The sequence below is a fragment of the Babylonia areolata genome, chromosome 6 (assembly GCF_041734735.1).
Source record: "Babylonia areolata isolate BAREFJ2019XMU chromosome 6, ASM4173473v1, whole genome shotgun sequence".
Taxonomy (NCBI): domain Eukaryota; kingdom Metazoa; phylum Mollusca; class Gastropoda; order Neogastropoda; family Buccinidae; genus Babylonia; species Babylonia areolata.
The window spans coordinates 45,954,833-45,981,460 of NC_134881.1; the positions used below are offsets into that span (position 1 = coordinate 45,954,833).

Consider the following 26,628-nt stretch of genomic DNA (forward strand, 5'->3'; position numbering starts at 1 on the left):
ATGTGTGCTATCATCAAAGTCGCTGTCCTCCCTCTTCCTCTTCCTCTTTTTCCCCTCTCCACTTCCTTTCTTTGACATGCCTTTGATGTTCTTGTCACAAAGACAAAGTTCATTACTCAGACATCAAGGAGCTATCGGAAGAAGACAGAAGCAAACTTTTCAATCTACATCAAAACAGTTTCCACAATGGACAGGTGCCGGAGGACTGAACACACAGCTTCTTAAAACCCATACCAAAACCAGGAAAGGACTATCGTCAGGTAAGCAGCTACCGGATCCTAACCATGCAAAACATTGCTGGAAAGCTCATGGAACGCATGATAGCCAGGAAACTTGCAAGGGATCTTGAACACAGGCACATTCTCCCTTCAAATCAAGGTGGTTACAGAACAGGCAAGTCCACATGGGAAAATGCAGCTGCTTTTGCATATGAGGTGTATGAAGGATGAGGGGCGGGGGATTTCAAAAAAAAGAAGAAACACTAGCAGTAGCTATTGACCTTGAAGATGCCTACAATAAAGTCCAGTTTGCGCACCTCATGGAGCTGCTACTAAGTTATGGAGTAAGTTTGACACTGACAAGATGGATAGCAGCAGCGCTTCAGGAAAGAACCGTCGTCCTACGCCTCGGAGATTGGATGTCTGCACCTTCTAAACTATCCATGGGACTGCCACAAGGGTCTCCGCTCTCTCCTGTCCTCTACAATGTCTACACGAAGGGCCTTGCAGACTTAAACAACAATGGAATTGCTCGGGTGCTTACCCTTGCGGATGATGGCCTGGTCTTCAAAACTTCGAAAGATGCTCAGGAGAGAACTAAAGCCGTCCAGAAACAACTAAACAATATTGCTCAATGGTGCAAAGACACAGGATCTTCCATCAATCCAGCGAAAGCCCAAACGTTGCTGTGCACCCTCAACAACAAAACCGCGAGCAAATCACCACCTTCTGTGTCATTCGATGGGATTCAAATTGAGAAAACTGAATGCCTACGCTACCTAGGAATACACTTCGACAGGATGCTGACCTTCAGAAAACATACGGAAAATACTGTTCTCAAATGCAAAAAGGGCCTTTCAGTCTTAAAAGCAATGGCAACCAAAGGAATTGAACAACGCCACCTCTTCCTGCTATACCAATCACTCGTCCTCAGTGTGATCGACTACGGACTTGGGCGAACAACACCGTCTCAAAGCAACCTCCTAAAATTAGAAAGAGTACAAAATGAAGCTATGAGGCTGATCCTTGGAACAACAAAAGACACGCCCACAGAAACCATGCGATACCTGCTTGACCTTCCTTCAGTGCAGGCCAGAAACAAGTTAGAACAGGTCAAGACCTACTTCAAAGCATTAGAAAACCCTCAAAACCCACTGCATGACGCAGTCAAAGAACCAAAAGGCAGCCGTCTAGGACGAGGAAGATCATGGATGGGACAAGCAGAAGACACAATCCAGCTAGTATGCCGACTACAAGACCTGAAAGAAACAAAAGAATGGGAGAAAAACCCCAAAAACCTCAACCATCTATTCAACACAGTCATTTCACCCACTCTAGGAAGACATTGTCGGGAATGGCCAGAGGGCAAAACTGATGCGGAAGTGAAGCTACTCATAGAAGAAAACAGTAAAGAAGAGGACATCATCATATACACAGATGGCTCAGTCACCAAAGACCAGTCTGGTTGGGGATTCACTGCGAAACAAAATGGGAAAACAATTTGGGAAGAGAATGCTGCCTACAAAGTCACAACCTCCAGCCTAACGATGGAAGTTGAAGCTGCGACACATGCCCTCCAGTGGCTATCGTCCATCCATACGCCCGGAAACCAACATGCCATGATTCTAACCGACTCAATGAACCTCATACAGAAAATTGAAAACGGAATGGGAAGCCCAGAGTGGCATAAGGCAATGCGCAACTTTCAGATTAAAAAACTCACATGGTCATACTGCCCGGGACATGCAGGTGTTAAGGGAAATGACCGAGCTGACAGACTTGCTGGTAACGCAACACCAACGAGCGGCCTACATCTAGGAAAATCGGAAATCCTCAGAAAAATCAAAGAATACCAAAAAGAACAGGTACAAAGCCATCACACCATCGATCGCCTCAAAGAAATAAAAGCAGAGAGAGGGAGCGGCCGCAAGTCTAACATGAAAGGTAGAGCACGATGCATTGCAAATCAAACAAATATCGGCATCATTTCCAAACCAACATTGCGCAAATTTCTTCAAAACGGAACAGAGTCTCTGTGGGCCTTTCCAAATACAATAGACTGAGCAACACACTAGACGCCACGTTCTTGGCATCAGAGATCTTTTCCCATCCCTCTTGCGGCCAGTCAGTGGCAGCCTCTGTGCGTGTGTGTATGTGTGTTTGTGTGGATGTGTGGGTCTGTGCTTTTGAGTGCGTTTGTGAATGCGCGAGAGTGTAAGTGTACACAAGTGTCAGGAGAGATCTGTGTACGTGTGTGTGTGTGTGTGTGTGTGTGTGTGTGTGTGTGTGTGTGTGTGTGTGTGTGTGTGTGTGTGTGTGTGTGCGAGAGAGAGAGGAGGTGGGAGTGCGGGGGGAGGTGGGGTAGAGGATGAGGTATGTGAGTGTATGCATGCCTACACTGTAGGAGCAACAGGATATTGGAACGTATATATATATATATATATATATATATATATATATATATATATATATATATATATATCTTTGTATATATGTGTGTGGGGTTGGGGGTGGGAGATATGGGCGTATGTGTGTGTGAGCTTGTACAAGTAAGTGTTCATCTCTGTGAGTGTGTGTTTGTGTGTGTGTGTGTGTGTGTGTGTGTGTGTGTGTGTGTGTGTGTGTGTGCCGTGGAAGCTGCGATACGTAGACTAGAAATGAGTGTGTGGAGGAGGGGGGTAGAGGAGGTGCAAGGTAATGTGTGTGTGTGTGTGTGTGTGTGTGTGTGTGTGTGTTGGAGCTCATGTACGTTTATATGTATTTGACTGTGCTTTCATATCTGTGAAACTGCATGTTTGGTGCATTTCTATTGTGCATGTGTGGGTGGGTGTGTGAATGTGTGTCTTCATGTTTTACATTTATTCGCTTATTTATCACCATTGTTGTCTTATTTATTTATTTATTTATTTTTATTATTATCATTTTATTAGTATTACTATTATTATTACTACTACCTTTTTCTATATTATAATTATTATTCATTTATTTATTTATTTATGTAAGCTTATCTATTATTTATTCCCCCGTTTTTTTTTGTTTTGTTTTTTCTCAAGGCCTGACTAAGCGCGTTGGGTTATGCTGCTGGTCAGGCATCTGCTCGGCAGATGTGGTGTAGCGTATATGGTTTGTCCGAACGCAGTGACGCCTCCTTGAGCAACTGAAACTGAAACTGAAACTGTTCTTGTCACACTAACCTTTTCCCTTTCCCATGCCCACTCCCATGGCAAAGCACCCCATGAAGTTTTTCAACAATGAGAGGCTTGTGTGATTCATGCTGTACTACTATATGTACAAAAAAAATTTCAGAACAATCAATGTCTGTTGCTACACTACTATATGCACAAACATTTCAGAACAATCAGTGTCTGTGGTATAATTTGAGTCATCATACCTGGCTTTGCTTGCTTGAAGTTGACAATGTTTGCTAGCTGTCGTCTGCAGTGTGTGTTCTGGATTGCTTTGATCACTGGGCTGGCAGTTGGTCAATGTTTTGAGCCACAGATAAGGCCAAAAACCATATATTAGGACAGTGTTCATGTTTATTCATGATTGAAATATATAGTCTTCTTCAGGGTTGGACAAATTTTATGACACTCTTTCCGGCTGAAGGAAAATTCAGGAAGGCTTTGATGACTGGTTAATGTGGGCAATGTGGCTGCAACTACAGTATGACGAGTTAACCAGTCTTGTAGGCAGTGAACAGGTTAATGCATGCACACACAGGCATGTGCATGTACAGGTATATGAATAAAATTCAGATCCATACAGGTTCATATCTTCAGCGCATACAAAACTCTGCTGCCCGACTCGTCCTCAGAAAGGAAAGATCTGAGCACATCACTCCTCTTTTGCAACATCTCCACTGGCTCCCTGTCTCACACAGAATAAAGTACAAGATCAGCACTCTATGTTATAAATGTATTCAGAAATCAGCCCCTTCCTATCTCTGTGGTTGCCTTCACCTCTACACTCCATCTCGCTCACTACGATCAGCTTCGGATCCACTCTGTTTATGCATACCCAGATTCAAGCTCTCGACTGTTGGCCGCCGTTCTTTCTCTGTCTCTGGACCTTGCAACTGGAATGAACTTCCTCTTTCGCTTTGTCAAGTCTCCACACTCAGCTCTTTCAAGTCTGGCCTTAAAACCCACCTCTTCCCAAAATAGCCTCCCTTCCCTGCCTCTTCCTTGTCTTCAGTTTCTCCAGTTTTAGAGTTATGCCTGCGTGTGAATGACTGGTGCGAAAGCGCTTTGATTTGTCTTTCACAAGATTCAGCGCTATATAAATACCATTATTATTATTATTATATCCCCCCAAAAAAAAAACAACAAAACAAAACATTTTGGAATAATGATATGTAAAGTGAAATAAACATTGACTGCAGCAGTCAGAGCACAACCACTGCTTTTTCACACCAGCTTACACACACATATACATGTACGTGCCCATGCTTGCACACACATGGATACACCCTGTCCTCCACACACATATACAAAGGCTTTATCTTTTCCATCATTTCACCATTGATTGATATGGATATTATATAGCGCCTATCCTTGGTCAGAGACCAAGCTTTAAGTGCTTTACAAACTCGGGGTCATTTGCACAAGAAGCTGCCTACCTGGGTAGAGCCGACTGACGGCTGCCACTGGGTGCTCATCATTCGTTTCCTGTGTTATTCAATCAGATTTCAGGCACGCACACATACACGCTCAGACAGACATGTAACATTTTACATGTATGACCGTTTTATTTATTTACCCCAGCATGTTGGCAGCCATACTCCATTTTCAGGAATGTGCATGCTGGGCATGTTTTAGTTCCCATAACTCACCGAACGTTGACATGGGTTACAGGATCTTTAACGTGCGTATTTGATCTTCTGTGTGCGTATTCACACGAAAGGGGATCAGGCACTAGCAGGTCTGCACATATGTGACCTGTGAGATCGGAAAAATCTCCACCCTTTACCCACCAGACGCCGTCACTGAGATTTGAACCCAGAACCCTCAGATTGAAAGTCCAATGCTTTAACCATTTGGCTATTGCACCATGTGATCAGGGGATGGGAAAAGAGATGAGTCAATGCCAGTCAGTCAACACTATGCTCAGTCCTACAAGCTATTTCTGGCACTCAGCTTAGTGCACCAACATTGCGCAAATGACTTCAAAATGGAACAAAGTCTCTCTGGGCTTTCTCAAGTACATTTGACAGAGCAACATGGTATATATAGATGCCACATTCAAGGCATGAGAGATCTTTTCCCACCCCTCCATTTCCATCAGACATACATATTGGCACATTCCTTTGCCTTTTGTTGAGCATTCAAGTATAAAGAAAAAAAATGAATTGGAAAGAAAAAGAAAAAAAGTTGCGGTAGTTTATTCATTCTTAAGCAGTATCATACATAATATACATCTTTTTCCTTTTTGTATTTCTTTCAGTTGACACACAATACTGAAACTGAAGTTAAAAAAAAAAAGTCCTATAGATTTCAAGAAGCAAAGATTGTAGCTATGCTTCATTGTGGGAAAGCATTGTTTTAAGTGAACATGAAATATTACTATACATACATATGAGGACATTAATTTTTGATCGCTGTTAAATCATCCCCCGGGAGACCATTTACAGGAGGTAAGCTTTTTGTCCCAGCGCTGGTCACGTTTTCCGGTAGCAAGGGAAGCAACTATCAGAACTTATTTCAACACTGCTTTTAGGTTCCGAAAAAGGTGAGAGGCTTTTCCAATTAGTATGGAATTAATAAAATCAAGCACCGTTTGCTTTCATTTCTATGTGTGTAACATCTTATTATGTATGTGAACTGGGTGCGTAACTTCATTCTGTGATGTACAGGTATGCGAAGTCTGGAATAAAGTTCTAAGTTGATCATGGATTTTGTCGTCTGAACAACGTCCCGCGGCCGCGGTAAACGTTGTGTTGTTTCAGTTTGTCCAAGTAATACCCAGTAACAACTGGGAGTAATGATCGAACACCTTGCTGTTGATGTTGACGGTACCTTGAAAGGCCACACCGTCGTTTGAGACCAAATGATCAAAATGGTCAACGTATCACTTCATGTCGTAAATCATATAATATATAACATTATTGATATCATATAATATCATATCATGTGTCACGGCTTTTAGGCTTTATCAGCCTTTTGCCTGATCACTAGGACTTTTTTCTTTTCCTTCTGTATGAGAGTTGGCAATATTAATGATATGGCTAGCTTCCAATGGAGTTATTTATTTGGAAGCCACAATCCATCCAGTGTTAAACTAATAAATTCTTAAAATTGTTCAGTGTTTCTACAGTAACAGAGTGACTGGGCATATTATTCCACAAGTTAACAATAAAAGCCTGTTAGTCAAAAATATGTGCAGACCTGAACCCCTTCATGTGTATACACATGCAGATCAAGATTCAAATACACGCATTAAAGATCCTGTAATCCATTCCATGTCAGTGTTTGGTGGGTTATGGAGACACAAAAATACTCAGTATGCATCGGCAACAACAGAGTTGTTTCAGTATGGATTAGTAATAGCAAGAACTCGTAATCACAATTTATTTAGTAATTAAAAATGCACAAATAAGAGGTACAGAGAAAACTCTGATCATTGTATAATACAAAGATGCCTATGCAGAAGCAAAAGTATCAAGACACCTGCTGCAGAAAGCAGAAAAAAAAAATCATGAAAGCTGAGATGTTTAAATGATGCTGGGGCCAGTGGAGGTAAGTTAATAAATTTTAGTATCAGAAAAATTATGATTATCCCACTGGAGTATGATTACTATGTGCAATTTCTCATCCATTTTTCATCTGGATTATTATTAGAGTTTCTGTTTGACGTGATTTTGTTTTGATACTTTATTTTTTTGACATGGTTGAGCCCTGATATACCCCCCTCCTCCTTCCTTACTCCCTCATTTTAATTCACATTGACCAGAACAGACCCACATCATTTTGATTTTGTTTTCAAATAGCAAAAAAAAACCCCAAAACAAAACAAAAAACCCAAACAAAAAAAAACAAAAAAACACACCCCAAAAAACAAAAAAAAGAGAAGGAAAAAAAAACTTTTTTGGTGTGATGCCTCTTTCTTTCTATCTTAAAAGTGATGGCCTCTGAAAACATTTTTTTCGAGCACTGCTTCAGAGATAATAGAGATCAGCAGTTTGGTGGTCTTCCTGTGGTTCAGTTTGAAAAGAAATTCAGTCTTAAGTTAGAATACTTAGATGAGAACTATTATTTTATGAATAATACTACTGGAGCTCTGAACCTGTGCAGTAGGTATGATTTGCACTTGTCTTTATAAACGTTTACTGTGAGTAGTGTTGCTCTTGAACCATGAATTCAAGCCCAGGAATGCTGCTCCACTTTGGACAGTATCCACAATTTCCCCCGACGAGACGGTGAGAGTGTCGTGTTCAGGACAAGGTGTGGACATTCACTCTGCCAGTCACACAGAGGAGTGAAGGATGTGGATATAGCTCCACTTTGTGGCTCTGCCATGTGTTCATCATGGAGGGATCTCTTTATAATACTGTTGCATCACCCTGCACTTGTACAGGCACCATGGCAGATGATGAAGAGTTTGAGGAGCAGCTGGAGCAGGAGCAGAAGGCAAAGGTGGAAGAGGAGGAGAAGGAGGCCGTGCACCAGGGTCTGACCTACACTGATTCTGATGGCACTGTCATGGAATGGGATCCACTCAGAAAGGCCTACTTCCCTCAGGTAATGTGAACGTTTTCACTGTATGTCTACTATAGACCCAGGCTTTGTTTGTGGCAGTGGCCATTTTGGCAAAGTACTATTTGTTGTGATGTAATTTGTGCACCCCCCACCTCCTTCCTTTGAAATAGATTTGTGTTTATGGTTTCCCAGTTGTCTGTTTTTACTATCTGCCTTATACATATGTACATGTCCATACACAGACACAGACAGACAGACAGACAGACACACACACACACACACACCAAAACAAAGTATGCCCTATACACACACACACAGATTGACACACACACACACACACACACACACACACACACACACACACACACACACACAGAGGTAGAGCACGCACACACGCACAGAGAGTAAACACCCATCCACAGGCTCACACACTACATGATGATTTCTATGGAGGAAGGAGCTTGGGTGGAGAGGGGAGGGGGGAGAGGGGAGAGTCCAATTTGTTTTGAAAGAGCCTTTTTTAGAGGACAGTTGGTAAGTGATGGAGACCCAGTGGAAGAAATACCATACAGAGGGTGCTTGATACTGAAAGGCCCTTTGGCCAGATGTTTTTGAAGAGGTTTGGGGGATTCAGAGGAGCTTCTCTCCAGAAGACCTGAGAAAACTGAAGAGGTGTAAGTATATGGGACATAAGATTAAAATGTAAAATGGGAGAGATCATTCAAAGTGGTGATAAGCCAATCAGTGAAGCTGACAAAATAGTGGGGTAGCATTATCTTTTTTTTCTTTTTTTTTTTTTGACTTTCTGAATCATATACAGAACTTAAGTAAGCATATCAGTGTTTTCTGTTACGTAACATTATCAATGATATAGTTCAAAACTGACAACTTGTCTAATTGCCCATCTTCTGTTAAGAGCAGGTCACCTGGCTTTTCCCACGAAGAAAGTGATTTTTTTGTAATTATGAATCAGAAAGCTTGGACCAGCCACAAGAAAAACTCGTGCTTTTATGGGTTTTTTTCTTTTGTTTTTCATAGTGTGAAAATAAGACCTCATGAAAATATACTTCTGCATCATTTACATGCAGGAACTGTTTGTCCCACACAGATTGACAACGACTTCATCGCTCGATACCAAATGAGCTACGGCACGGACAGCAGCAGCCAAGCCAGCAGCGAGCAGACAGCAGCCACCGCCAACCCTGCTGACGCAACGGCAGACAGCAACCAAACTTGGCAGGACTACTACAACTACTACAACTACCACTCCACCTCCGAATCTGGGAGCAAAGAGGGCGAAGCGGAAGGCAAGGACGAGAAAGAGTACACCACTGCCGATTACTATGCATACTATGCCTACTACTACGGTGAAGACTACGCCCAAAAGTGGCTGAACTCGCGGATGGAAGAAGAAGAAGAGGCAGAAGAGGCGAGGAAGGAAGAAGAGGCGAAGAAAGCAGGAGAGGAAAAGAAAGGAGAGGAAGGAGTGAAGGAGGAGGAGAAGGACAGTAAAGGGAAACAGAAGAAAGGGAAGGAGAAGGAGGGGGTGAAGAGGAAAGCTCCGGAACAGCCTCCAGGTAGCTTGCTTTTCTGCTTCATTTTTCTTGCCTGCTCATTTTCTAAGTTAGTTTACCATATCTTGCTGAATGTTTGGCCTTACTTCTCTCCAGTCTGAAACCATGAGCCTTATGCTATGGTAAGCCTAATGTACTGCCTTGTTTAAAAGTGGACTTAAAAATTATCAAAGCCTGTTTTGCATTCTAAAAAGTCTTTTTATAGCTTTGATGAAGACTGGGAAGTTTGAAGCTTGAGTCTTGGTCAATCTTAATTGGGAAAATGCGTCCAATCCACTGATCATAATTTCAGTGAAAGAACTGGATTTGCCTTGAGTGATGATTATGTATACTATGCTTGAAAATTCTTTCATCTGTATTGCTTTGATTTATCTAAGCTAGAAAGTCATGATGAAGACAGGAGAAGTTTTGGTTTCTTTCTTGCAGCTTTTAAATCAGCAGGAATCACATGTGAGCCATGAAGGCTTTGCCTCTTGTATTTTTTGTATATCATTATTAATTTGTATAATTATTTTTATAAAATATATTCTCGTTCTTGTGTTTATTCTGATAAGAATCAATTGTTACCTATTTACTGATTCTTCAAATTTACATAACCAGTGTATTTTTTTCTGGAAAACAGCATATAACTTACATATCAGAGCCTTTTTTACAATATCAGCAAGTTGCTGTAGTGTTGTGGTTGCAGCTGTGACGTGCTCTGACACCTATTTGTTGTTCAGCATGGTTCGACATGGACACAGAGAAATCCACCCACGTGTACGTGTCAGGCCTGCCCTCTGACTTGACGGAGGAGGAATACAAAGAGCTGATGTCCAAGTGTGGTTTGATCATGTTTGATCCGCACACACGCAAACCAAAGCTCAAGCTCTACCGCAACCCTGACGGCACTTTGAAGGGGGATGGCTTGTGCTGTTACATCAAGGTCAGTTCTCAGCCTAGTTGTGTCCTTAGTACTTTGATTCAGAACAGGCACCGCTGAACACAGTGACACAGTAGTAGTGCAGGGTCTCCTCTGGTGTATGGCCTCCTGGCTGCCTAAATATTGATTGTTCCCTGTGGACTGTCCATGCATGAACCCGGGTGTGGTTGTGTATGGGGGACTTGGAATGGATGGCATGGGAGTAATGCCACTGAAAAACAGAAAACGTTGCGTGGTGGAGCAGCAGCAATAACACACACACACTCACAAAAAAAGGTTCTGAAATGGAATGGCCTTCCCTGCGCTTTTAACAACTATACATTCAGTTTGTGTGTGGGAAGCATGGAAATATCAGTGTACAAAACATTAGGTAGTACCTGATGAAAGTCTGTGAAAGTAAATTTCTGCGTTCAGATTTAGTTTGAAGGTCAGTTTGAATGGAAGAAGTAACTGGAAAATCTGCATTGAGATTAAACATCACTGACAAGGTGGAGGTTTCTGCTTAGAAAAGGCTGGAATCATTTTCTGTTGTGACAAAATACATGCTTGTGCATGCACATATACACTGTCACATGCTCAAAATCATGCTCTTACATATTTATACATATACATGTGCACAACCATCATACAGAGCATTATTTTGGTATTCAACATACATATACGTTGCAGAAAAACAAAAATCGCATATACCATGTTCCAGTTTACAAACCCAATAAATTACAAAGTACATGTACCAAATACCAGCTTACTAATCCAGTAAATTACAAAGTTGTTGAGGTTAATATGTAGTGTACCAGAGATTCTGTTATATTCATGAATAGATCTGTTTCTTAGAAAAAAAAATTGTTCCCCAGCAACGTAGAAAACAAATGTTTACTTTCAACAAGAGTTGGTGTCACTTCTATGTTCATGAACAGATTTGTTTAAAAAACACATATCTTCCCCAACAGTATATAAAACTGGTGTTGACTTTTAGCAAGAGTCGGTGGAGCTGGCTCTGAACATTCTGGATGGCTCCAATGTCCACGGAAGCACCATCTCCGTGGAGCGAGCCAAGTTTGAGATGAAGGGCAACTTTGACCCCAGCAAAAAGAAGAAGAAACTCAGCAACAAGGCCAAGAGGAAGCTGAAAGAGAAGCAGGAAAAGTGAGTGGAGACTGTATTTAAAAGAAAAGGGAGAGATTTGAAAGGTTGTTGACAAGGTTTATTGGGCAGAATGCAATCAGTCCTTAAGAAAGTGTTCTCTCAGAAATAGAAGGAGGGTGCAGTTTGAATGCTGATTCTACCAGTGTTAAAGCGTACAGTATAACTGACTCCTCAGTGACAGGATGATAATTATGATGATCATCATCATTGTCATTATCATCATCAGCAGCAGCATCTGCAGTTGCCTGTCTAGCAGAGTGGACAAGTATGATAACAGATGCGATGTTGAGATGAATCTCTTAGACTTTGTATGTTAGTGAATTATGTGGAATGTTTGTGTTTTAAAGACACTCTGAAACTTTGCATCAGGTGAATTATGTAGAATGTTTGTGTTTCAAAGACATACATATCTTCTGTACCTCCCCACCCCCACCCCCTTCCACTTCCCCATTTTACCGGTATAGAGTTCTGTGTTGTGCAGGCTGTTCGACTGGAGACCAGACAAGGACCCTACGACCAGAATGCGGTTTGAGCGGATTATTGTCCTCAAGAACATGTTTGAAATCAAAGAATTTGAGGTGGGTTTGCAGTAATCATCAGAGATTCAGCACTCAGCTTCATAATAAACCATGATGATCATCAGCCTACTTCATAGTAAACCATAATCATCAGGCTGATCAGCCAACTTCATAGTAAACCATAATCATCAGGCTTTTTATTATTATTATTATAATATATATATTTTTACACTATGCAATATATCCTCGATGCCCCATCTTCCATTGAAAATGGAGTGTTATAACAGCATTCAGGATGTTTGCCAGTGTTATCGAGTTCCACTCATTCATGAAATGCTCCAATTGGTTAAAAACTTCTGAAATTTTTTTTTTTTTTTAGTCTGTTCTGTTTCATTGTTTGTCTGTCTTCTCTCCATACATGTATCCTCACCACCTCTCACCTCAGGCCCATAACTACAAAGTAGTCGTTGGGGGAAGCCTGAGGACCGCAGACGCAACCTCCCTTCTCCATCTGTCTCTGTCGGCAGCCGCTGGCAGCAGCTCACATGTGTGGAGTCCGGTCCATTGTTTGATGTTCTCATGCCAGTTCTTCCGCTGTCTTCCTCTTCTTCTCCCGCCCTTGATGGTGCCTTGCATGATTGTTTTGGACAAGCTGGTGTGTCGAGTGTTGTGTCCAAACCATATCAGCTTGCGTCTCTTCACAGTTGAAAGGAGAGGTTCCTGAGGTCCAGCAAGGTTCACAGTTCTGCTCCGTACATGTTCATTGGTCCTGTGCTCGATCCAGGGAATTTGAAGGAGCTTCCTCAGGCATTTGTTCTCGAAGGCCTGGATCTTCCTTTCAGTTTTGGCCGTCAGTGTCCATGCCTCGCAACCATACAGTATGCACTTGCACTAACCCCATTTTCTCCTTATTTGTAATATTATCTTTATTTCTTTCTTTTTCTTTAGGAAAAAAAAGACAAATGAATATGATTGTTTACCACCTGTGAACTAAATAAAAACCCAAACAAACAAGAAAGGCAAGGCCTTCAAGACTCACTTGTGATTCACACTTAAAGAAAAAAAAAAAAACTTTTAAAAATAAAAAATTAGTTTGTTGAAATGTGTTCTCTATTCATTATTATGATTATATACAGCTTCGCGAAAAAAAAGAAAGAAAATAAAAGGCTTCAATGCAGATTCGAACCACAGATGTTTGGGTCATGAATGAGTAGTTGTACCCACTGCGCTAACCCGGGTTCAAACTTGATGTTAAAAAAATGTTATTTAAGCATTTTCTTTCAGCGAAATAAATTGACAGCAGCAGTCAAAGTCATAACACGGTTTAAATCATGCTATTTTGGTATATCTGGGGCATTTCAACATTTTCTTTCAAGTCCGAGATAAAGGAGACGTTCCTGTCGCCTCAAAAACACTGCAAGATATGTCCGTTTTTATAGATCTACAGCCGGAGATGCAAGGTCAACAAGTCTTCAGTTTCTTTTTTGTGTTCATTCTAGTTAAATCAGTATCCGCTTTAAAACATTATTTAATTACACATACTTAACCGTGACCCAACTAGTGCAGACTCCGGCAGGGGTCTGACATTCCTGTCCTGTGCAAACTACTATCCGCCTATGCGAAGAAAATGAGAGAACTACGGCCGATAACCTCCCAGAAGTAGGTAATGTCCCCTTTGTCCCCCTGGCTAGCGCCCTCTTTTTCCGGCAGCCATCTCGACACCTGTTCCTGTGCACTTCATACGGCTAAGTTTTTCGCATTTTCTATCTGTCTATCGATTCTTTGGCGTTTCTGTTTTGTGTCCAATTATGTCTTCAAACAGGTTGCACAATTATGTAGCTCGATTGGGAGATCGGGCTAAAATTAAGGCACGATCGCAATCGATTCGCGATCAGTCTGGGCCCTCAAAACATTAACATGCAAAAAACACGTTGATGATTATGTAAGAAATTCTTTTAATTCGGCAGTAAAGGAGATTGGCGTTGTCTTCGTGTCAGACTTTGCAGCATGTTTTGTCAAGATCTGCACTGACCAGTGCTGTGTAGTAGACAAGGCAGTGAAATGGTTGATTCAAATTTTCTTTTCTGTTCCTTCTAGTTAAGTAATTCAGTGTCCACTTTAGAATAGTCATATGCAGTAAACACGTCAATAATGTAGTTAGCGTCACTGTATGTGTTCTGTCCAGAATGTGTGTTTCTTTGCTTTTAATTGCGAAAAAGAAGAACGAGGTCATGGCGTCTTCTCATCAGCTGCAAAGGGGTAACAGCGGCTTTCAGAATCCAGAGCGAACGTCAACAAAATAAACTGTTAATGATTCGGAAATACGGCAAAATTTGGGAGACTTACAACCTGCTATTGGTATGACTGTGAAAATTTTTTTTCAAACTGTGTTTACTTTAAGTCAAATTTGGTATTGGCAGACAAAGTATTTCCAGAGAAAATGGCAGTGTTTTAGTTTACCATGGATACACACACACACACACACACACACACACACACACACACACACAGACAACTGAACACTGGGTTATAACATAGACTCACTTTGTTTACACAAGTGAGTCAAAAAAGTATCAGTTGGCTGATCAGCCGAGTTTATAGTAAACCATAATCATCAGCCATGACCAAAACATACATGACATGTCCAAAATGTACATGACATGGCCAACATATACATGACATGGTCAAAGTATACATGACATGGCCAAAACATGCACGACATGGCCAAAGTATACATGACATGACCAAAACATACATGACATGGCCAAAACCTACATGACATGGTCAAAATGTACATGACATGGCCAACATATACATGACATGGCCAAAGTATACATGGCATGACCAAAACATACATGACCAAAAAGGCATGACATGACCAAAATGGACATGACACAACCAAAATATGCATGACATGATACAGCCACACATTAGACTACATGATACAGCCACATGATACAGCCACAATACACTACATGATACAGCCACAACACACTACATGATACAGTCACAACACACTACATGATACAGCCACAACACACTACATGATACAGCCACAACACACTACATGATACAGCCACAACACACTACATGATACAGCCGGCCACAACACTCACTACATGATACAGCCACAACATACACTACATGATACAGCCACAACACACTACATGATACAGCCACAACACTCACTACATGATACAGCCACAACATACACTACATGATACAGCCACAACACACACTACATGATACAGCCACAACACACACTACATGATACAGCCACAACATACACTACATGATACAGTCACAACACACACTACATGATACAGCCACAACACACACTACATGATACAGCCACAACATACACTACATGATACAGCCACAACACACACTACATGATACAGCCACAACATACACTACATGATACAGCCACAACACACACTACATGATACAGCCACAACACACACTACATGATACAGCCACAACACACACTACATGATAACAGCCACAACACTCACTACATGATACAGCCATTACATACAGCACATGATACAGCCATAACATACACTACATGATACAGCTATAACATACACTACATGATAAGCCACAACACACACTACATGATACAGCCATAACATACAGCACATGATACACCTATAACATACACTACATGATACAGCCACAACACACAACATGATACAGCCATAACATACACTACATGATACAGCCACAACACACTACATGATACAGCCACAACACACAACATAATACAGCCACAACACACACTACATGATACAGCCATAACATACACTACATGATACAGCTATAACATACACTACATGATACAGCTACAACACACTACATGATACAGCCACAACACACTACATGATACAATGACAACACGCACTACATGATACAGCCATAACATACACCACATGATACAGCTATAACATACACTACATGATACAGCCACAACACACACTACATGATACAGCCATAACATACACTACATGATAACAGCCACAACACTCACTACATGATACAGCCATTACATACAGCACATGATACAGCCATAACATACACTACATGATACAGCTATAACATACACTACATGATAAGCCACAACACACACTACATGATACAGCCATAACATACACTACATGATACACCTATAACATACACTACATGATACAGCCACAACACACACAACATGATACAGCCATAACATACACTACATGATAACAGCCACAACATACACCACATGATACAGCCATAACATACACTACATGATACAGCTATAACACACTACATGATACAGCCACAACACACACTACATGATACAGCCATAACATACACTACATGATACAGCGACAACACACACTACATGATACAGCCACAACACACACTACATGATACAGCCACAACACACACTACATGATACAGCCATAACATACACTACATGATACAGCCACAACATACAGTACATGATACAACACTACATGATACAGCCACAACATACAGTACATGATACAGCCACAACATACAGTACATGATACAACACTACATGATACAGCCACAACATACAGTACATGATACAGCCACAACATACAGTACATGATACAACACTACATGATACAGCCACAACATACAGTACATGATACAACACTACATGATACAGCCACAACATACAGTACATGATACAACACTACATGATACAGCCACAACATACAGTACATGATACAACACTACATGATACAGCCACAACATACAGTACATGATACAACACTACATGATACAGCCACAACATACAGTACATGATACAACACTACATGATACAGCCACAACATACACCACATGAAACAGCCATAACATACAATGCATGGCCACAACACACCCTGTGGACTTTTATCTGCTACAGGAGGACCCTTCACTCATCAACGACCTCCGGGATGACGTTCGCACGGAGTGTGCCAAGTTCGGGGATGTGCGCAAGGTGCAAGTGCATGACGTGAGTTATCTCTCTGCGCTTTGCTCAGTTGGTGTTTTCAGGTTAGCGGTTGGTTTCCATAGTTGCCACAATTTTCTTCCCCTCCACTAGACCTTGACTGATGTTAGTCATTCAGATGAGATGATAAAGCAAGCTCCCATGTGAAGCATGCACTTAGCACACATAAAAGAACCCATGGCAACAAGAGGGTTGTTGTCACTGGCCAAATTCTACAGAAAAACCCACTTTGATAGGAAAACAAATACACAATGCACTCTCACTGGGGAGTTATGTTAATAGGTGCCTGTGTGGCAGACAGAGTGTGTCCATTTTGTACAGGTGTTTTGCACTGGCTCTTAGTGCTGCAGCCTTGTGGGCTAGTTGGCCTTTGGGAACCATCCCAACGCCAACTGTCCTAAAACCCTCTTGACTGAGAGTGGGGATGTACTTGGGCAAGACACTCTCCACTATAATCAAATTCTAGCCCAAATAGTTGGAACAGCAGTGCAGATTTACATAAGTTTGCATTTGGGCCAATAGCAAAGTGAGAGCTGTATTATCAGTGGTTTCTCGAGTCAATGGGAAACCATATACAGCTTAGTCTTTTGTGAAGGACTATGACTCTCAAACTAGGAGGCAAAATTGCACTGGCTCTCAGTGCTGCAGCCTTGTGGGCTAGTTGGCCTTTTGGAACCATCCCAACGCCGACTGTCCTAAAACCCTCTTGGCCGAGAGTGGGGATGTACTTGGGCAAGACACTCTCTCCACTATAATCAAATTCTAGCCCAAATAGTCTGAACAGCAGTTGCCTCCTCTGCTGTTCTGATGGTCATAGTCAGACACGACTGACTATCATATATATATATGACGAACATGTATAACGTGGCTTCTTTTGCTCTTTATGCCACTCCGTTTTTTTGTTTTTTTGTTTTTTTCTGTCCTCTTTTTTTTACCTTTGTATTGTTTCTTTCATTATTTATTATTATTATTATTATTATTATTATTATTAGCATTTATGCCTAATCTTGAAAATAAGCCTGAGGTATTTACAAATAGAACAAGCACGTAAACATGAAAAAACTTTTTTTTCTTTTGTCTCTTGTTTTTCTTTTTTACCTGTCTTTGTTTTTTTGTTGTGGTTTGTTTGTTTCTTTCTACATAGCGACAAAACTTTTCTTTCTCAGCCCTTTGAGTGCCCTGGGACAAACCTTTCTTGTCTTCTGTCCCCTCCCAGTGTGCAAAAAAGTGCCCCAAGATGGCAAGTTATGTCCCTTTCCAGTGTGCAAAAAAAGTGCCCCAAGATAGCAAGTTATGTCCCTTTCCAGTGTGCAAAAAAAAAAAGTGCCCCAAGACAGCAAGTTATGTCCCTTTCCAGTGTGCAAAAAAAAAGTGCCCCAAGACAGCAAGTTATGTCCCTTTCCAGTGTGCAAAAAAAGTGCCCCAAGACAGCAAGTTATGTCCCCTTCCAGTGTGCAAAAAAAGTTCCCCAGGACAGCAAGTTATGTCCCCTTCCAGTGTGCAAAAAAAGTTCCCCAGGACAGCAAGTTATGTCCCCTTCCTGTGTGCAAAAAAAAAGTGCCCCAAGATGGCCAGTTATGTCCCCTTCCTGTGTGCAAAATAAAGTGCCCCAAGACAACAAGTTATGTCCCCTTTCAGTGTGCAAAAAAAATGTGCCTCTGGATGGAAATTTAGGTCCCCTTCCAGTGTGGAAAAAAGTGCCCTCAGGTGGAAAGTTCCATCTGCATCATTTTAGGAATTTTCATGTTGCAAAATCATTAAATTTATGTGAAACTGGACAGTGTGTTCCTTTTCTGTCAGAAAAGTGAAAGTTATATATTTTTTGCATGCTAGAATTAGAACAACAACAACAAAAAAATTACCTTCTGTGATCCAAACATCCCATGGCTAATAGTTGTCACTGAGCATGAAATAGGCTTGACCCTGAGAGGGTTATTTAGGACCTTTGCATGAAAGTGTTATTTTCTCAGCGCAAAGGCACCCCCACCCTCCCTACCTGTCCCTCACAACACCCTAAACAGGATCTCAAAAGGTGGTAGCTTTCTTTCTTTCCGCCTGTAGGTCTGTTCACAGTCATTCTTTGATTTCATTGTGCCCTCCTTTCAGCCATTTGCTGAAGATTGGCAATGATGAGCTGTGATGAGAAAAAAAACTTAGCTATGATGAACATGAGCTGTGATGAGAAAAACTTAGCTATGATGAGCTGTGTTTAGAAAAACTTAGCTATGATGAGCTGTGTTGAGAAAAACTTATCCAGAGAAAAACTTGGCTATGATTTGCTGTGTTGAGAAAAAACTTAGCTATGATGAGCTGTGATGAGAAAAACAAAAATTGAGCTGAACACAACAGTGTGCTGTGTGCATTGAGGTCACAACAATTACACATCCTTTGCTTGAGCTGTACACACTAGCGCATTACCTGTTTAACGCACACAGTCAACGCACATCATTAGCCTCATCGACTTAATGATGGTGTGTGTTTCCAGCGCCATCCGGAAGGAGCCATTTCCGTCACCTTCCGCACCCCAGAAGAAGGGGACCTGTGTGTGGCCGCCCTCAATGGACGCTGGTTCGCCAAGCGCCAGATCCAAGCCGCCACCTATGATGGCAAGACACAGTACGAGGTCAAGGAGACGGACGCGGAGAGAGAGGAACGACTGCGGGGCTGGGAGGCTTTCATTGCCACAGACCCTGGCAGCAAAGCATCGGCCTCCACAGGCAGTGACAGTGGGCAGCAGACAGCAGGCAGCCGACAGACTCCCCGGCAAGGCAGCAGCGGTAGCTCCAGTGCCGACAATGTCTGTGTGGGAGGGGGAGGGTCTGGCGATAGTGGTGCATCTGGCGCCAGCAGTGAAGTGACGGAGACTGTGGGGGTGAGTGGTGGTGGTGGTGGGGGTGCCAGGGCGGAGGGGTCACCCATGTTACAAGACTCACAAGGGGGAGCGGCGAACTGATCGGGGTCGTCTATCGTTGACGTACGTGTGTGTTGGGTTGATTGTCATTGTCATCGTCTGTTCACATATATATGTGTTGTAGTGATGATTATTGTCATCGTCTATTCACATATATATGTGTTTAGTGATGATTATTGTCATCGTCTGTTCACATATATATATATATATGTGTGTTGTAGTGATGATTATTGTCATCGTCTGTTCACATATATATGTGTTGTAGTGATGATTATTGTCATCGTCTGTTCACATATATATGTGTTATACTGATGATTATTGTCATCGTCTGTTCACATATGTATGTGTTATACTGATGATTATTGTCATCGTCTGTTCACATATATATATATGTGTTATACTGATGATTATTGTCATCGTCTGTTCACATATGTATGTGTTATACTGATGATTATTGTCATCGCCTGTTCACATATATGTGTGTTATACAGAAATGGTGTCTTGTCTCTTTTCTCAAGACCAGATACACATCACGTCTCACACGGATAAAACTGAACACTGGGAAGAAACATATGAAAGAGTAAAAGTACCTTGGTGCTTGATAAGACCTGAGAGATAAGACAGTGACAGTCTGATCCTCCAAGTTCCTGTCTACCGCTGAGGTATGTTTACACTTAGTGTGTTGGTCCACAGATCTGCAGTCTCTCATTTTTCTTGTATTTTATCAACCTTAAAGAAATATTAAGTATTCTGGTTTTTATATTTACATTTTCGCATATATAGATTGTAAAACATACTCATAACTGACAGTAATTTGCAAGATTGATGCCAGGTAAAATCACGACCCAAATCTCTGACCCAAATACTGTGAAACCAGCCATATGTGCTATTTTGATGATTGTAGTCATCATTTGTTCACAAACTTTTGTGTTATATTGATGGTTGTAGTCATCAGCTTTTCACACAAATGTGTATGTTATTTTGATGATTATGGTCATCAGTTGTTCATGTACATATGTTTTATAATCATATTGATCATTATTGTCATTATATGTTCACATGCACATGTGTTATTTTGATGATCAGTCATCAATTCAAGTATATATATATATATGTGTGTTAATTTGCTGGTTATTGACATCAGATATTCACATACATACATGTGTAAATTTGGTGACTGCGATCATTAAAACCATTCACATAGCTGTGTGCATTTTGATGATAACAGATATCAGTTCTTTGTATGCATGTGTGCATTTTGATGATTACAGTTATCAGCTCTTCACATACCTGTGTGCACTTTGATGATTACAGTTATCAGCTCTTCACATACCTGTGTGCACTTTGATGATTACAGTTATCAGCTCTTCACATACCTGTGTGCACTTTGATGATTACAGTTATCAGCTCTTCACATACCTGTGTGCACTTTGATGATTACAGTTATCAGCTCTTCACATACCTGTGTGCACTTTGATGATTACAGTTATCAGCTCTTCACATACCTATGTGCATTTTTCATCCTGTCAGACTGTTGCCATCACTTTTCACCTGTGGCCTGACAATGTGGACTGTAAAGGTTTTCAGTTCTCTGGAACTCAGTGTTGACTCCACATTTTGTGATTGAGAGACGAAGGGTTAATGTCTTGTCTTGCTTCCAGTCTCTGAGCTGACAGCACAAGTGAGAGACCATTTCTCCAGACACACCTTCAACACTGCGATGACCTGTGTTTACTTTTATATCCATATTGGTTATCATGAACAGGTTAGACTTCTTTTTTTTTAACAATTGTTTTTATTCTGTGCACATGAAAGGGAAACAACAACAACAAAAAAACACAACCAATAATAACATATAATTGATACCAAACATATTTTATACACAGCATTATCTGTCTCATCATAGGAAAAGGAGGACTAGATAAGACAGAGAGAGAGAGAGATTAAAGGAAAATTCTATGCAGCATCAACCACAGTCTCTTCTGAAGTGTGATCAGATACAACTGTGACATTTGTAGCAAACATAACGATGGAAAAAAACAACTGCAGGTAGTGATGTGTTGACATGTTCTTTACATTGATCAGTAGAGACAGATCTTAGAGGAGGCATTCAAGTACTGTAGACAGAAGTCTGTGGCAGTCTTTCATCTGAACTTAACTCACTCAGTACGGCCAGTCCTCTCTTCTCCTCTACACAGACCCCTCGGATGTCCAGTGGGTGTCTGAATGACCCAACCTTTAGCTTCCGTCGTCAGAATTGTGGTATTCTTTGTCAACATTCACCTCTTCAGTATAAGAGCCTTCCGCTTGCAATATTTTGATGGTGGTAATTGGGGTGAAACGCTGTTAACGTTGTCTCTTTCGCCGTTCGTATGGAGAGAGTTAAAATTCAAATCTGATGACAAACTACAACTGGTTGCTAAATAAGAATGAATATCGATATATATAATTACGAAGAATGTAAATTGGAATGAATATCAATAGGTATATGAAGAAGTATGAATATCAATAAATTTATGTAGAATATCAGTGTCAGCTGGCCAGTTTCTCCTGTTTATTTTCATTCCTGAAGAAATTATGTGAGTGATTTATAACAATACATAACAGCATCAAAGTCAGTCATGGGCACCTCACAGCATTGTATCGTTGTAGTTATCAGTATAGTGCTTAGCTAAAAACGAAATTAGGTCCATTACACACACACACACACACACACACACACACACACACAGGGTGTATTCTGATATCGGCAACAATCTAAACAACACAGGACTCTCAGGCATTTCAAGATCTTGTACATTGTTACAATTCTCCTTGATCTAGTTTGAAGAAGATGTCCATAAGTATTACGAAAATCACAGTTTCTAAACAAAATGAAACTATTTTTTCCATGCTGCAAATGAACACAAATTAGTGATTGTCACAGCTATTTCTTTGAAACTACATTCATTGCAATTATGTAATGAACAACAATTCGTAGATGGAATTATTTCTTGTTATTGTCATGGATCTTTTATAGTGTACATATAGAATAGCAGCATTGTCAAGTGAAATCACAACTCAATGTGGTGTTCCATATTTTGCAGCAGTTTGCCTCACAAGCATTGAGAAGAAGTATATCATATTTTGTTTTAGAGTGGTTCTGTTTCAAGCATTAGCATAGTACTAAGAACAACAACATTAACCTTTCTAATGTACTGTTTTATCATCATTTTGCATCCTGTGAAGTTAAGGTAGTTTTTACTCTGTGTGTGTGTGTTTGTGTGTGCATGTGTGTGTGTCTGTGTGGGTGCATGCATGCATGTATGTGTGTGTTTATGTGTGCCTGTGTGCCTGTGTGTGTGTATGATTATTTGTACATTCATGTGCATGTGTGTGTGTGTGTGTGTGTGTGTGTGTGTGTGTGTGTGTGTTTCTTTGGTTCTAAAGGATAACTGTCTGCAGCTTTTCAGCCCCGACTTGACCCTGTTCAGCTGACTGGGCTATAAACAATGATAAATCAACAAATGAATAAATACATTTGACTTTATGTACCAAAAAGCACAGAACATGATAAAAGTTACTCTAGAAAGTTGCCTTTTTGGTTACTTAAGATATCTAAGGGAAGAGAACCGAAAAATGTAAATATTTAAATACATCTGATTTTTCCTGAACATCTTAGATCTTCAAGCTGCTGGAGTTACCAGTGTTTAGCCCAAGACAAGTAGTCGGACTGTGTGACGTGTTCTTTGGCCCTTGAAGACAGGTAGTTGTGTGAAGAGACAGGTAGTTGTGTGAAGGGACTGACTGGCATGTTCTTTGGCCCTTGAAGACAGGTAGTTGTGTGAAGGGACTGTGTGACGTGTTCTTTGGCCTTTGAAGACAGGTAGTTGTGTGAAGGGACTGTGTGACATGTTCTTTGGCCCTTGAAGACAGGTAGTTGTGTGAAGGGACTGTCTGACGTGTTCTTTGGCCCTTGAAGACAGGTAGTTGTGTGAAGGGACTGTCTGACGTGTTCTTTGGCCCTGGAAGACAGGTAGTTGTGTGAAGGGACTGTCTGACGTGTTCTTTGGCCCTTGAAGACAGGGTAGTTGTGTGAAGGGACTGTCTGACGTGTTCTTTGGCCCTTGAAAGACAGGTAGTTGTGTGAAGGGACTGTCTGACGTGTTCTTTGGCCCTTGAAGACAGGTAGTTGTGTGAAGGGACTGTCTGACGTGTTCTTTGGCCCTTGAAAGACAGGTAGTTGTGTGAAGGGACTGTCTGACGTGTTCTTTGGCCCTTGAAGACAGGTAGTTGTGTGAAGGGACTGTCTGACGTGTTCTTTGGCCCTTGAAGACAGGTAGTTGTGTGAAGGGACTGTCTGATGTGTTCTTTGGCCCTTGAAAACGGGTAATTGTGTGAAGGGACTGTCTGACGTGTTCTTTGGCCCTTAAAGACAGGTAGTTGTGTGAAGGGACTGTCTGATGTGTTCTTTGGCCCTTGAAGACAGGTAGTTGTGTGAAGGGACTGTCTGACATGTTCTTTGGCCCTTGAAGACAGGTAGTTGTGTGAAGGGACTGTGTGACGTGTTCTTTGGCCCTTAAAGACAGGTAGTTGTGTGAAGGGACTGTGTGACATGTTCTTTGGCCCTTGAAGACAGGTAGTTGTGTGAAGAGCTCTGACCTGCTTTGATGGGCACACCCTATGTATGTACAAAAACGTTGTTGGCACAGAAAAGGTCTGTTCTGCTTTTTAAAAAAGTTTTTAGAGGCCAATCAGATTACAGATAGTGGAGTTTTTATATGTTTAAACCTTTTTTTTTTTTTTGAGGGGTCTGGGGAGGGTTTATGATAAATTTTTCATAATTTCATTGTACAGTGATTGACACAAAAATCATACTGATGTACTTGAGATGTAAGTCTTTAAGTTAACATGCAGGCTGGTGAGTTCTACAAACATTCATCGATGTACACTTTCCTGGTGACGTGAATGAGAAACACAGATTTTATACTGCTGTTGACATAAATGATTTTTATCTTTATGTGGATTTTGGGAGGTGCAGATTCATTGATTGTCAACATGTTTAATGATGAAATGCGGAATAAAACTTGAGTGCATTTGGTCAGTGATTTCAGTGTCGTCTTTGTACGTGTTGTTCTGCAGGGTAAGAAATGGTCAGTAATTGGCTGACTATGGAAAACACAAAATATGTGGTTAATCGAACAAACAAAAACACAAAGCAAAAAGAAAAGAAACTTAATTTTCATGCTTTTTTTTTAAGATTAGAAAGGTTTGTTCTACCATTGACAAATTGTAATGAGGTTAAATTATAGGCAAAAGCCATTGTTAAACTCTAGACATGATATCACCAAATTGGTGCAGTTTTCTTTTCTTTTTTTTTTCTTTTCCTAATATGAAATGTGGGTATCATCTTCCTTGGTTTGGACTGGGTTCTGATGAATGTGTGTAGTCCTGAGGTGGTGTCTGTTGAGCTAACACACACACACACACACACACACACACACACACAATCATATATATATGTGTGTGTGTCTGTGATTTGTTGTATTTTTCTCTTTTTCAGGCAACCCTGAGGTTTATGGTGGTTTTCTTCTTTTCTTTTTGTTCATTTTTTTGTAGGCCTACTTGTTTCAAAATTTCTGTATCACTTCGACCCCTCCTTTCTTCTTCTTTTTTCCCCCATTCTTCTTCAGTATTTTGAATTTCCGAGCATTTTAAAGAAGGCAATTGTTAAAAAGAAATAAAGTTTTCAGGTCACGCTGATGAATATTTCAAATTCCAGTGTCAGATCATACGACTTCGCGCAAAGAGCTGGCGCCGAAGCTCACAATTGAAGGGAGCTCACTCAGTAAATTGCGTCGCCCACTAATATCCCATAGAAGTTAAGTCCCTTGCTATGATCGTTTGTGCCTCATCAAGACAGAAGCATTACGAACGGGGGGAGGGGAGGGAGGGAGAAAGACAGAAAAAAAAAACCAACAAAAATACAACAGCAACAAACAACAACAACCTCTTCATGTGATCCAGTGCTGATATGACGAACGTGAACATGTCTGTGGTGGTTACCACACAGTGACAGTTCAATTCATTCTGCCTACAAACAGGCTCTGGATTAATTGAAGAGGAGGGGGTGGTGGTGGGTGGGGGCTGAAAAAGTGTCATATGAGTCAGAGACATCTTTTAATCGTTTATGAATTCATTTATGTATTTGTTAATTGTTTATTTAATCATTGATTTGTTTATTTGCTTGTTTATTTATTCATTTTATTAACTTTTTTTTCATAATGTTCACTCACTCATTTATTCTTTCATCTATCCATCTTTCTACGTGTTGCCACAGTGCAGTCAGAAGGGGAACATTGATTTTGCCGGTCCACAGGAGCGCTGACGTTCACAGAAGGAGCAAGCGTCGAGCAGCCAGCAGATATTAACGTCCAATTTCATCAGCCCAGCCAGGGGGTGGGAGAGGGGTGCAGGGGGGGTGGGGGTGGGGAGAGGAGGGGTGGGAGGGGGGGGGGGTGGGAGGGGGGGGGGGGGCATGGAGGGAAGGGGCCATAAATCCTGATTGCAACAGACCACCACTGAACCTGGAAGTCTGGTGCCTGCTCTTTTTCTTTCATCGTTCTTTCCTGTGTTGTTTGTTTCTCTCCTTTCCGTTCTT

General features: G+C 41.1%; 1 protein-coding gene across 2 annotated transcripts; it reads left to right on the forward strand.

Moving 5' to 3' along the window:
• The first annotated feature begins 5,920 nt into the window (after nt 1-5,920).
• Nucleotides 5,921-25,068, forward strand: LOC143283089 (uncharacterized). 2 transcript variants are annotated; one of them, XR_013055340.1, is made up of 9 exons: nt 5,921-5,948; nt 7,794-7,957; nt 9,024-9,492; nt 10,212-10,414; nt 11,388-11,557; nt 12,039-12,135; nt 16,991-17,080; nt 19,563-24,155; nt 24,207-25,068. XR_013055340.1 is itself a non-coding variant. In XM_076589140.1 (8 exons), the coding sequence occupies exons 2-8, from the start codon at nt 7,799-7,801 to the stop codon at nt 20,028-20,030; spliced, it is 1,656 nt and encodes a 551-aa protein (XP_076445255.1). In that variant the 5' UTR covers nt 5,921-5,948; nt 7,794-7,798; the 3' UTR covers nt 20,031-25,068. The 2 variants fall into 2 exon arrangements, 1 of the variants encoding a protein (XP_076445255.1); XM_076589140.1 differs by having other exon boundaries at nt 19,563-25,068.
• The last annotated feature ends 1,560 nt before the right edge of the window (nt 25,069-26,628 follow it).

Excerpts from the sequence above, each read along its gene's own strand:
- LOC143283089 (XM_076589140.1), top strand. The coding sequence starts at position 7,799 with ATGGCAGATGATGAAGAGTTTGAGGAGCAGCTGGAGCAGGAGCAGAAG. Across the intron at positions 9,493-10,211 it reads AGCTCCGGAACAGCCTCCAG|CATGGTTCGACATGGACACA; the intron begins GTAGCTTGCTTT and ends TTTGTTGTTCAG. Across the intron at positions 10,415-11,387 it reads GCTTGTGCTGTTACATCAAG|CAAGAGTCGGTGGAGCTGGC; the intron begins GTCAGTTCTCAG and ends GTTGACTTTTAG.